The following is a 13,317-nucleotide window of genomic DNA, read 5'->3' as shown; positions in this document are numbered from 1 at the left end:
ACCAGCTTTGATTTTGTTGGTATTTTGGGATCTCAGAGGAGTGTTTTTACTTGCTGGTAAAAGTGAGAGCTCTTCTGCACTCTATTTGCCACCTCCTTTGTGGCTAGTGTATCTAATGTATTTTATTGAGGATGACCCTATGTTGGGCTGAAACATGTCTGATTGAAAGCTCATCCTAACTAGATGTATATTATGTATTGATCAGGAGGATAATTAAATACAATTTGACGATTTGTAAAAAAAAAAATAAAAAAAAAATATATAAACAAATGCGCTTAACAAGGACAACTAAAGGCAGTAGGAACAGACGGAAAATAGGATGTAGAAGAATGCTGGACAACCCCTTCAGGGAACGTAACCTGGTAGTACTTGAACTCTTGAATAAGATTATCAGGTTTCTTAAAATATAATTTATTAAACATAACTCCTTAGGTTCAATAACCCTCAAAAATGATTTTAGAAAACACAGCTTAACCATATAAATTGATATCTACACAGTGCTCATTAATACTTGCAAAATTATTTGAAGATATCATTTAGGCCTACTGTATGCTGTTCTCTATGGCTAAGTGGTTAGCGTGCTGGCCGTTGGTCATAGGGGTCCCAGGTTCGATTTCCGGCAGGTTTCGGGAATTTTTACCATAATTGGTTAATTTTGCTGGCATTGGGGCTGGGTGTATGTATCGTCTTCATATCCTCATCACGACATGAAGGTCGCCTTCGGGCGTCAAATCAAAAGACCTGTATCTGGCGATCCGAACTTGTCCTCGGACACTCCTGGCACTAAAAGGCATACGTCATTTCATTTCAACCTGAAATTGTCGCCTTCCTCATGAATACTGTGACCCTTGCGGTCTAGGAATATTAGACAATTAATTAATATTACATAAAGATGCTACATTGAGAAACAATTGGAGGTGACCAAATTGACAGCAGTGCTCGCAGGCGCGGGAGGGTTGTTAGTCTGGAGCTCGGAACCCAAGTGATGTTCCGAGCACCAAGTATACGCTGACAGTTATAAAGGCGATATCAAACGAATATACAATTTTAGAATTAAGGTAAACAGTAACAAATTAGAAACTGAAATCAAGGGGATTCTAAGCACATGACCCAGTAAATAAAAAACCTACTTTGGAATTGAAGATTCCCTTATTGCAGTGAGCTAGTCCCATTCTTCCGAGATAGACAACAAAGAAAAACACAATGACATTACTTTATATGACGATTTACATGGTAAGGTTGCCTGCTCACAAATAAACTGCTTATCATAGCACTGAAAGGCGATTTTTGACCAAATTACATAATTGAAAATGCAAGACTGCCTCTGACAATTCCTGTAAGAGAAACAAGTTAATTTAAGACATAATAAAGAAATGAAAATTTACCTTATTCCCATCAACATGGCACTACCCCTTCAGGGCAAGATTTTGAACGAAAAAAATCTGCTCTGACTGAGAACGAAGATCAGAAACTTTGGCGCTAACCTTGTTCTTAGGATATCAAGTCAAACCCCTAGTTTGCACGCAGCAACCTTCCAAAACAAGGGAACCAATCGAACAATCACGCGCAGAATTTTAATGAGCAGTCTTCACATCTTCTTACATGAGGGTGAAATATTTCCCACACTCTCTGATGTTCTCCAGAATGCCTTGACATTTGCCAGAACACCCAAAACAACGTTTCATTTTGGCGACATTCCCACTCTTTGACATAAAAAGCAGAACATAGTTAACAGGAGTTCTTTCTGGCATCAGCGACACATGTGAATGACATAGCCAGGACTGCTATAGTGTATTCCAACGGTTGTCATTTCTCTGTTTTACTGGATCATAAAATTCACCCCTTTACACACATAACCCTAAGGATAATTTTATGTTTATATTATAAACTAGTACATGAAGGATGAAAGAAGTTTAATGTAGGTATATATATATATTTTTTTAAAGTTATTAATATTGTCATGTTTCAGGCTTATTAAAGAAAATCTGCAATAAAATACGTAAACTTATACTGTCTGCTATACTGGGGCAAAACGTTAGTAATTTCACGACTGAAAACGCCTGAAGGGCTTACATTTTTTAACATTTGCAGTTGATGAAATTCAGTTATGATTTCCTTCTGGGAATTTCATTTTTGTATAAAGGCCAAAGGCAGGCATTTGTACAAGTGGAGGTACATGCTTGCGCTAGTGCACCGTCACTGCACTGTCGTGCATAGGCTTGTAGTGGTGTCTCAACAATGCACTAGCCGCCAGTGTCTTGGAAAGGTATACCAATCCAACTGATGAGCTCACTGCTACAGTAGGGTGAAACACTGGTAATTTCACAATTGAAAAGGCCTGAAGAGCTTAAGTGTTTTTAAGAATAGCATAATTAGAAGAAACCTGGATTGGAACACAGTTAAGAAGGAACTCTGGTGGTTGGATAGAGGAAAATGGAAAGGTGGCATAAACATCCCAACCTGGCAGGAGCTGGATGAGGGAAATTAATGATGATGATAGGCCATTGTAGCCACCGACATGAAATCGGAAGGTTGGTGGTCTGGATCCCACTGGTGTCTAGTTGGCCATTTTTGTTATGTACTAAACATCTCTTTGATATGTAATATATGTACTAAACATCTGTTCGATATGTAATATATGTACTGAATGCAACTGGATGACCGCTAAATTGGAGATTCTTTCCTGAAAGTACAATGTGATCATGAAAATTAAATATTCATTGAAATGGCCCACAGCAGGTGACAAGCACGCAATCTATAGTTGTACTGGCAGAAATATCTTAGATCCTTTCCAATAGAACGATAATAATATGACCTAGGCCACCAAAGCTTAATGGTAAAACAACCAAAGCAAAATCAGAAGGGTGTGTCTATTTAGCTTTTTTTCTGTACTTAACATCTCTTTCGTATGTTAGAATATGTATCGCTGATGAATTTGTTTTCATATTTTCCCAAAATCTCTTCAAATTTCATGTGTTTTTCTTTTTCTTCTTCCTATTATTATTATTATTATTATTATTATTATTATGGCTAACCAGAGTGAAATTAATTCCTGAATGTTCTCTATATTTATTCCAACAAAGTGCTAGAAGGTAGTCTTATGCTAGCCTCAGTATTCTATTAACGTTCACAGCTCGAAATTAGTACAGCAACACTACATCCAAATATATGGAGTTGATCAATCAATCAATCAATACTGATCTGCATTTAGGGCAGTCGTCCATGTGGCAGATTCCCTATTTGTTGTTTTCCTAGCCTTTTCCTAAATGATTTCAAAGAAATTGGAAATTTATTGAACATCTCTCTTGGTAAGTTATTCCAATCCCTAACTCCCCTTCCTATAAATGAATATTTGCCCCAGTTTGTCCTCTTGAATTCCAACTTTATCTTCATATTGTGATCTTTCCTACTTTTATAAACGCCATTCAAACTTATTCGTCTACTAATGTCATTCCACGCCATCTCTCCGCTGACAGCCCGGAACATACCACTTAGATTGAAATAATAACATTAAGTTATTTATTAGACCACCTAATCAATACAAAATCGTCTTGGATGATTTACATAAATTTGTTAGCTAATAGTGGGACATGTTTCGCCTTCCCTGAAGGCATCATCAGCCATAGTCTTAACCTTAAATTAAAAATAAGCGTCTAAATAACATGTAGTGATGAAATGAATTTTTAAAATCTTGAAGAGATTTGAAGTAGAATAACATTAAAAATAACAATGATGGTTTGAAAATACAATGTGATGAGATACAATAGTGGAAGTATTAACAAAATTAACATTAGAAGGCTGCTAAAATAAGTACAATGGATAAAACAACAGATTGTTATACAACAAGTAGTAAGATTGCATAAAAGTAAAGTTGATAGTCATGGCGGTTATAATTAGACGATGGCGAAAAATCTTATATAATCAAAGTAAAGAGGAGAGAATAAAAGTCAAAGTTAGTCGAGAGATCCAAAGTTCATCATGATCTTGAAGATAAAAGACGAAAGTCAGATGCATATGGTGAAGTTGTAGAACACGTTGAGGATATGAAGTAGGTGAATAGAAGTTGAAGAACAGTTTCAAATAGGATCACTATGGACCATCTCAAAATTTGAAGTGATGTTCAAATGTTGTAAATAGTGAGTTTGTAGATATTCTAGTTGAAAAAGCATATAAAAGTGGAATCATTTGACGGTGACAAAGATAGCTTGTAATATTATGAGTTAGAAGAATTTGCAACCGTAGACTTCTTGCTACAGTCTACGGTTGCAAATTCTTCTAACTCATAATATTACAAGCTATCTTTGTCACCGTCAAATGATTCCACTTTTATATGCTTTTTCAACTAGAATATCTACAAACTCACTATTTACAACATTTGAACATCACTTCAAATTTTGAGATGGTCCATAGTGATCCTATTTGAAACTGTTCTTCAACTTCTATTCACCTACTTCATATCCTCAACGTGTTCTACAACTTCACCATATGCATCTGACTTTCGTCTTTTATCTTCAAGATCATGATGAACTTTGGATCTCTCGACTAACTTTGACTTTTATTCTCTCCTCTTTACTTTGATTATATAAGATTTTTCGCCATCGTCTAATTATAACCGCCATGACTATCAACTTTACTTTTATGCAATCTTACTACTTGTTGTATAACAATCTGTTGTTTTATCCATTGTACTTATTTTAGCAGCCTTCTAATGTTAATTTTGTTAATACTTCCACTATTGTATCTCATCACATTGTATTTTCAAACCATCATTGTTATTTTTAATGTTATTCTACTTCAAATCTCTTCAAGATTTTTAAAATTCATTTCATCACTACATGTTATTTAGACGCTTATTTTTAATTTAAGGTTAAGACTATGGCTGATGATGCCTTCAGGGAAGGCGAAACATGTCCCACTATTAGCTAACAAATTTATGTAAATCATCCAAGACGATTTTGTATTGATTAGGTGGTCTAATAAATAACTTAATGTTATTATTTCAATCTAATATCATCAATACGGACCAAAAATGATATTTATTACATGTAACATACCACTTAGTCGAGCAGCTCTTCTTCTTTCTCTCAATTCTTCCCAACCCAAACATTGCAACATTTTTGTAACGCTACTCTTTTGTCGGAAATCGCCCAGAACAAATCGAGCTGCTTTTCTTTGGATTTATTCCAGTTCTTGAATCAGGTAATCCTGGTGAGGGTCCCATACACTGGAACCATACTCTAGTTGGGGTCTTACCAGAGACTTATATGCCCTCTCCTTTACATCCTTACTACAACCCCTAAACACCCTCATAACTATGTGCAGAGATCTGTACCCTTTATTTACAATCCCATTTATGTGATTACCCCAATGAAGATCTTTCCTTATATTAACACCTAGATACTTACAATGATCCCCAAAAGGAACTTTCACCTCATCAACGCAGTAATTAAAACTGAGAGGACTTTTCCTACTTGTAAAACTCACAACCTGACTTTTAACCCCGTTTATCAACATACCATTGCCTGCTGTCCATCTCACAACATTTTCGAGGTCACGTTGCAGTTGCTCACAATCTTGTAACTTATTTATCACTCTATAGAGAATAACATCATCCGCAAAAAGCCTTACCTCCGATTCCACTCCTTTACTCATATCATTTATATATATAAGAAAACATAAAGGTCCGATAATACTGCCTTGAGGAATTCCCCTCTTAATTATTACAGGGTCAGATAAAGCTTCACCTACTCTAATTCTCTGAGATCTATTTTCTAGAAATATAGCAACCCATTCAGTCACTCCTTTGTCTAGTCCAATTGCACTCATTTTTGCCAGTAGTCTCCCATGATCCACCCTATCAAATGCTTTAGACAGGTCAATCGCGATACAGTCCATTTGACCTCCAGAATCCAAGATATCTGCTATATCTTGCTGGAATCCTACAAGTTGAGCTTCAGTGGAATAACCTTTCCTAAAACCGAATTGCCTTCTATCGAACCAGTTATTAATTTCACAAACATGTCTAATATAATCAGAAAGAATGCCTTCCCAAAGCTTACATACAATGCATGTCAAACTTACTGGCCTGTAATTTTCAGCTTTATATCTATCACCCTTTCCTTTATACACAGGGGCAACTATAGCAACTCTCCATTCATCTGGTATAGCTCCTCCGACCAAACAATAATCAAATAAGTACTTCAGATATGGTACTATATCGCAACCCATTGTCTTTAGTATATCCCCAGAAATCTGATCAATTCCAGTCGCTTTTCTAGTTGTTAACTTTTGTATCTTATTGTAAATGTCATTGTTATCATATGTAAATTTTATTACTTCTTTGGCCTTAGTCTCCTCCTCTATCATGACATTATCCTTGTAACCAACAATCTTTACATACTGCTGACTGAATACTTCTGCCTTTTGAAGATCCTCACATACACACTCCCCTTGTTCATTAATTATAACTGGAATGTCCTTCTTGGAACCTGTTTCTGCCTTAAAATACCTATACATACCCTTCCATTTTTCACTAAAATTTGTATGACTGCCAATTATGCTTGCCATCATATTATCCTTAGCTGCCTTCTTTGCTAGATTCAATTTTCTAGTAAGTTCCTTCAATTTCTCCTTACTTCCACAGCCATTTCTAACTCTATTTCTTTCCAGTCTGCACCTCCTTCTTAGTCTCTTTATTTCTCTATTATAATAAGGTGGGTCTTTACGATTCCTTACCACCCTTAATGGTACAAACCTGTTTTCGCATTCCTCAACAATTTCTTTAAACCCATCCCAGAGTCTGTTTACATTTATATTTACCGTTTTCCACCGATCATAGTTACTTTTTAGAAACTGCCTCATGCCTGCTTTATCAGCCATATGGTACTGCCTAACAGTCCTACTTTTAAGACCTTCCTTTCTATCACATTTATTTTTAACTACCACAAAAACAGCTTCATGATCACTAATGATTGCATTGACCCTATTTCTTTGGTAACAACTACAGCTACTTTACTCTATCCACTGTAGTGTGAGTGTGCACAATCCATCATTGTTTGACAGGATGTTGTTTTACTAGAATACGGTATTGTTTGTCCTTTGTGTCAGCATCTACAGTTTCTCCTTAATAACCTTCACTAATTTTTGAGTTCCATATCCTTCATGTGATTTGCCAGCTTGTTTTGATGTAGAATACATGAATGCATAAGTTTGGTAATACATGTTGATGGTTGTACAATGTTGGTGTGCAAGTTTTCACAAGCTGAGCGTCTTATTCCACCTTTTATAACCTACATGTGCCGTGTGATATAATTCCCTACATGCTCACCACTGATAGTGCTTCAGAACATCTCACAACTGTACTTTCATATTCATCTTTTCTTCTATATGTTGTATATACAATAATAATGTGCCTTTGCTGGCGGGATGTAGTGTGTACAGTACACTGTGTCTTCTGGTATAGGCTAGAGCAATTCTGTTACTTTCATTGATCTGTCTCTGTCTTATCCTTGGCTTTGACAATATGAAAGTGACTGAGGTGTGAGTGATGCTAGTAATGACATTCCTTATGCAGTCAGTCCCTGCCATGAATGATGTGAAAATATTGCTCATAGGGTCAGTTGGTGCATGTATTTCAGTGGGTTTTGCAGAATGATGTGTAATAGCAACTTCTGGCTCAGTGAGGAAAGCAATGGGAAACTACCTTACTCCTCATTTCCCTAGTACGCCTCTTCAGTGATACCTAGGCCATCTATGACAGCTGATGGTGGAGCTGTGGGGGATCCAACCAGCCTTAGGACTGAGGATTGAACATAATAATAATCATCATCATCTTTGTTGTTGTCTCTGATTCTAATCTAATTTAATGTTTAGAGTGAAGTGATGTATGATTAGATTGTGTTTGAAAGGGCTAAGCATGACATATTAATTGTGTTTCAGCCTCTGATTATTATTTTCTCCCTTGCTTTTTTCAGATGGGGACAAAACCACAACATTACTGCTTGAAATGGAATAACTATCAGAGTCATGTAGCTGAAATTTTTGTACAGTTGTTATTAGCTGAATCTATGGTAGATGTTACATTATGTGTTGAAGGAGAGAAGATATATGCTCACAGAATTGTTCTCTCAGCTTGCAGTCCTTATTTCCAGGTTTGACCCTAAATTAGTTGTTTATTAACTATTATACATATATGTGGAAAGTGTTCTAATTCATATAAATATGTATGTGCAGGACATACTTTCAAACACTGAAGACAGCCATCCCATAATTATTCTTAGTGAAATGAATTCTGAAGATATAAAATCAATTATTGAATTTGTGTATAGAGGAGAATTGAATGTCACTGCGGATAGATTTACCTCTGTTCTTAAGGCAGCTGAGGAATTACGAATCAGAGGATTAATGGAGGTAAAGTCATATTTTGTAAATGGACAACATACCTTGTAGTAAAGTTTGTATTCTTTAGCAAAATAAATTCACATTTTGTTACATAACTGTTATAAACATATCCATGTTTCACATCCATTATAAATTATTTTGATTTTAGGTTTATTATTTAATTTTATAATCATTGTTTAACGCTGATTTTTGCCTACTTTGTGAAGACCAAAATTTTACTTTTCATGGAGTTAATCTTCGTACAGTCAGTGACTTAGAAGGCAATGAGCTGGTAAAAGTTCAATTGAAAAGACAGTCAAAGCGTTTGTAGACATAACACAACAATTATGCAAAAAAAATATTTAAAAAAATATAAATCTTGCAGTTATACGAAGTTGGTTGCTATGGGCTTCAGTGTTTATTTATCTTCTCGACAGATATTTTTCAGCCTCTTCATATTGTCATCTCTACCTTTTTAAAATTTGCAGTTCTGGACTATTTTATTAGTGAAACTAGCTGATGTACCCGTGCTTTGCTACGGAATTCTACATTGTATACAAAATTCTAGGTTAGGTGGTGTACACGTTGTGAGCAAGATTGTATTAAATTGCATAGCTTTTAACGTTACTCTAGAAATGCGACGGGGAATTCACCAAACGCCTTTTCTCATTTAAAGACTGGATTAGGGAATTTTCATTGTAATGGTAGGCCCGCTTGTCTACCATCAGTCACAATCAGATTGGGGGGTTTTCATTATAATGTCAAGGACTTGCTCTCCACCTGCCTTTTTACATCCTCAGGAAGACTGTTTTAGTGGTTTTCCCAAACAAAATGAAGATATGAAATGAAAATAGATGTAATGACGTCAGTAGGAATGGCGCGATTAAAAGCAATGCTTTCATATGAAATACTCGACCAAATGAGAAACCACACATTTTCTCACCTTTAACGAACAGTACTACGCTAATACCAATATAAATGGTCCGTTATTGGACATTATAAATTTTCCAGCTAACTCATTCCTGGTTGCCAGCGTTTCACCCTCGTGTGCTAGGCTGGGCTCATCAGTTGGTACCTAGCACAACTACCAAGACGCTGGCGAGTACATACCGTGGAGGCCACTGCGTAGGCTAATTGTAGCCACCGGCAGTGCCAATGCACTATGAGAGACTTTGTCTCATTATCAAAAATTGATGCCTGCTTGGCCATCAGATGATATAGATGTTGATTCCCATAGGGAATCTGAATTATTTGTTCCGAATGAGTAAATTAATAATACCAATATAAATGGTCCGTTATTGGACATTATGAATTTTCCAACTAACTCATTTCTGGTTGCCAGCGTTTCGCCCTCGTGTGCTAGTCTGGGCTCATCAGTTGGTACCTAACACAACTACCAAGACGCTGGCTAGTGCATACCGTAGAGGCCACTGCGTAGGCTAATTGTAGTCACTAGCAGTGCCAGTGCACTATGAGAGACTTTCTTATTGTCAAAAATTGATGGCTGCTTTGCCATCAGATGATATAGATGTTGATTCCCATAGGGAGTCATCTGATAGCCAAGCAGGCATCAGTTTTTGATAATGAGACAAAGTCTCTCATAGTGCATTGGCACTGTCGGTGGCTACAATTAGCCTACGCAGTGGCCTCCACGGTATGCACTAGCCAGCGTCTTGGTAATTGTCCTAGGTACCAACTGATGAGCCCAGTCTAGCACACGAGGGCGAACCGCTGGCAACCAGGAATGAGTTAACTGGAAAATTTATAATGTCCAATAATGGACCATTTATATTGCTATTATAAATTTACTCATTCAGAACAAATAATTCAGATTCCCTATGGCAATCTATATCTATATCAGTACTACGCTGCCAATCTAACAGTCCAAAGTTCCAGAGCTGGAATGAACGATCCACAGACAGCCATGATCTGTGAACACTCGTCTTTTTTCGTGGGGAGGGGGGAGTCAAATTGTGGAGAGTCCCAGAACAAAAACTATGCCCTTTTACTAATCTGTTTCCTAGGAGTACCCGATGAATCGGAAAATCTCAATTCACTACTCTGGCGGCGGAAAAATCTGACTTGGAGGCAAATTTTTCCTCCAAGCCAGAGGGGTAACCCCCTCTTCACTGCTAATTTGGAATAAAATTAATGTAGAATTTAATACAAGTGAAGAGTAAGAAGCTTTTCTTAAGAAACGGAGCTTTTCAGGGTTGAATTTTGAGTTTTTTAGTGAATTGTGATGCTATAATTTGGAATAGGCCTAAATTGTAATTCGAGACCAGGTCATACTACTACTACTACTACTACTACTACTACTACTACTACTACTACTACTACTACTACTACTACTACTACTACGTGAGCCTCTGCCTTAAGTGTGCACACTGCTCTTTCAAAACAGCGTGTCAAAGTAGGAGGGATCGAATTGCTGGAATACTATGATAAACCAGTGGTTACGTACCAGCAGTATCAGAAAATGTATGAACCAGAGGAATGGCATGCTAAAGAAGAAAGTTTAAACTCCCAGCTATTTCCCACCAACATTCAGTCAGGCTGTTTTACTCGGTACGCAGCACTAATCCCATCCATCGGAGTTGAGTGGCAGCATAAGAGTCAAAGAACATTGCAACAAACAATGGTCAATGTTATGTCATTGTGGCTCAATGGCGCTTGCGATAGTGTAGGCCTTCACATTTAGTTTTCTTCCGACTTTGAAATATCACTCTTATCATAGTCGGTACGGTAAAACTGAATAAAACATAAATGATCAGAAATTGTATTCTCTGTAACTTTTGTTATGTACTTCTCGATAGGATCAATAATATAGGTATTTAAACATTTTTGGTGCCTTCCCCTAAACTACTGTTTCATCCAGGGCGAATAAAATTGTATATAGCTTAGACTGTAGTTTCTAATTCCCCGACTCTATATATCGATTTTCATTAAATTCTGTTAACCTATTTTCTTGTGGCTCGGCGTTTATATGGACATAGCAACAAAAGTACAACTTTATGAATATCTGTGTTATCATTGCCGGTGCGGTAAAAATGTACAAGACATAAATGATCAAAATTTAATTTTATATAACTTTAGTTATGTAGTATTTATCGATAGGACCACTAATAATATAAATATTTGAGAATTAAATTTTAGGCCTTCCCCTAAACTACCATTTCACTCAGCGTGAATAAAATGATTTATAACCTAGATTATATTGGCTCATTCCCCGACTTTTCATACTGATTTTCTTTAAATTCTCTTCAGCCGTTTTCTTGTGATGAGTGTACATACATGCAGACAGACACAAATTCCGGAAAAGTAAAAAGTGCGTTTCCTTGTTACTGTGGACATGACCTATACAGAAATACCATTCTTTTCAAATTCTGAACAATGTACAGACAAAACTCTTATTTTAGATATATGTCTGAGCAACATACTCCAGTCATTGAGTAATATTTCGGTGACTACATTTGCGAACCTCCCCAAGATCAGCTGATTAGGTTAAGACACGGATATATCTGGAAATTATTTGTATATGTTTTACTTTTAATTTATGTAGCCTAATTTCTTCTACTTCTATGTTTCTATATCTGTAGTAGTAGTAGTAGTAGTAGTAGTAGTAGTAGTATCGATACTGTACCGAGAACGCCCATACTTCGCTATCTTGGAGAGTATGGATTTACGCAAGGCACACATTGTTCATGCTTGGAATGTGTACAGACAGAGGTTTTCGAAACAAACTTTTAAAATTGAACTGTTTGTTTATTCATAAAAGAAGGCAAGTTGCATATAACCTTTAATACAGCCGAAGTTGGAAAAGAGGAGTGAATGTTCTTTTTGTTGTGGCAGATGATTTCCCTCGCTGTTGGTACTCCTTTCCCACACCATAGGTCAGCTCTCTGTACCATGGGACCATGTGAATTCCCACGGTGACTGGAAGTTCTGGCAGATTGCAGACAGTCTCTCAAAATCGGGAGTTTACAGAATTAAATGTAATAATTGTGATATTTTGTATGTGGGACAGACTGGGAGAAGTTTCAACATAAGGTACTTGGAACATGTAAATTCCCTGAAACACACCAAATTCTCAGCAGTCGGGCAACACATGCATGACTATAATCATAGTTTTACCGACATAACACAGGATATGGAAATCCTGCACAACTGAATCTTATATGACATTTTTCTATACAATGTCATTTGATCAACAGAATTTTATTATAAATGTAACACAAGTTGAAGAACCTTCTCTATCAATAATATTCACCTGAAATGTTTTCAGTGGCTAATTTATTAATATATTACATGCTTAGCTGAAAGTTTTTACCATGTCAGTATCATTGTGACCATTTCTCATTCTCAGTTTTAATTCTGCAAGGTTACACTATATTAACCAAAAATCAGCTTAACTTTTAATTTTCACATGTTTTATCTAACTTTATCACAATTGTTCTTTGTTTTTGGGCTATTTGATGCTTTGTATGATTTGAGTTATTGGCTGATGATGACCTTGATGTAGGTCAAAACTAGTACCATTTTTTAAAGTAGCTTGTAATGTAACTCACATTGCATAAAATGTTGTATTGAAAAGGTGGAACTGTTAGTAATTTATTTAAGCATCAATGTAACTGTGAAGTTGATTGAAAAAAAAGAAGGAACCTGAACGTACATTTACTCTGACTGAAGAGAACAGATTGAAATACAGTTCACTAAATTGTTAATTACAAAAGAAATGTAGACAAGATAGATAACAGGAAATCCATCAAATATGCGATCAGATCGAAAGTCACCAGTTCTAGAATCAAACTCGTGATCTCTTCATCAAAGTTAAGAAAATAATCTGCATATTTAAACTGTGGACTTGGGCTGTAAGAAGTGGCGATGGTGTTCTTCTGAGTGAGAAAGAGCAAGTCACTGAAAGATGGAAGGAATATT

General features: G+C 36.3%; 1 protein-coding gene across 6 annotated transcripts in view; it reads left to right on the top strand.

The window, feature by feature from the left end:
- Positions 1–13,317, top strand: part of LOC136873942 (transcription activator GAGA) — a 200,828-nt gene that overhangs the window by 27,102 nt on the left and 160,409 nt on the right. For 5 of the 6 annotated variants that reach the window (XM_067147317.2, XM_067147314.2, XM_067147312.2 and 2 more), the window contains exons 2-3: positions 7,974–8,150; positions 8,233–8,409. In XM_067147317.2, the coding sequence (XP_067003418.2) occupies positions 7,974–8,150; positions 8,233–8,409 (354 nt within the window). The remainder of the gene's footprint in view (positions 1–7,973; positions 8,151–8,232; positions 8,410–13,317) is intronic. The other variant, XM_067147315.2, reaches the window with a different exon arrangement.

This window comes from Anabrus simplex, chromosome 5 (assembly GCF_040414725.1).
Source record: "Anabrus simplex isolate iqAnaSimp1 chromosome 5, ASM4041472v1, whole genome shotgun sequence".
NCBI lineage: Eukaryota > Metazoa > Arthropoda > Insecta > Orthoptera > Tettigoniidae > Anabrus > Anabrus simplex.
This window is presented reverse-complemented; position numbering and strand designations above follow the sequence as displayed.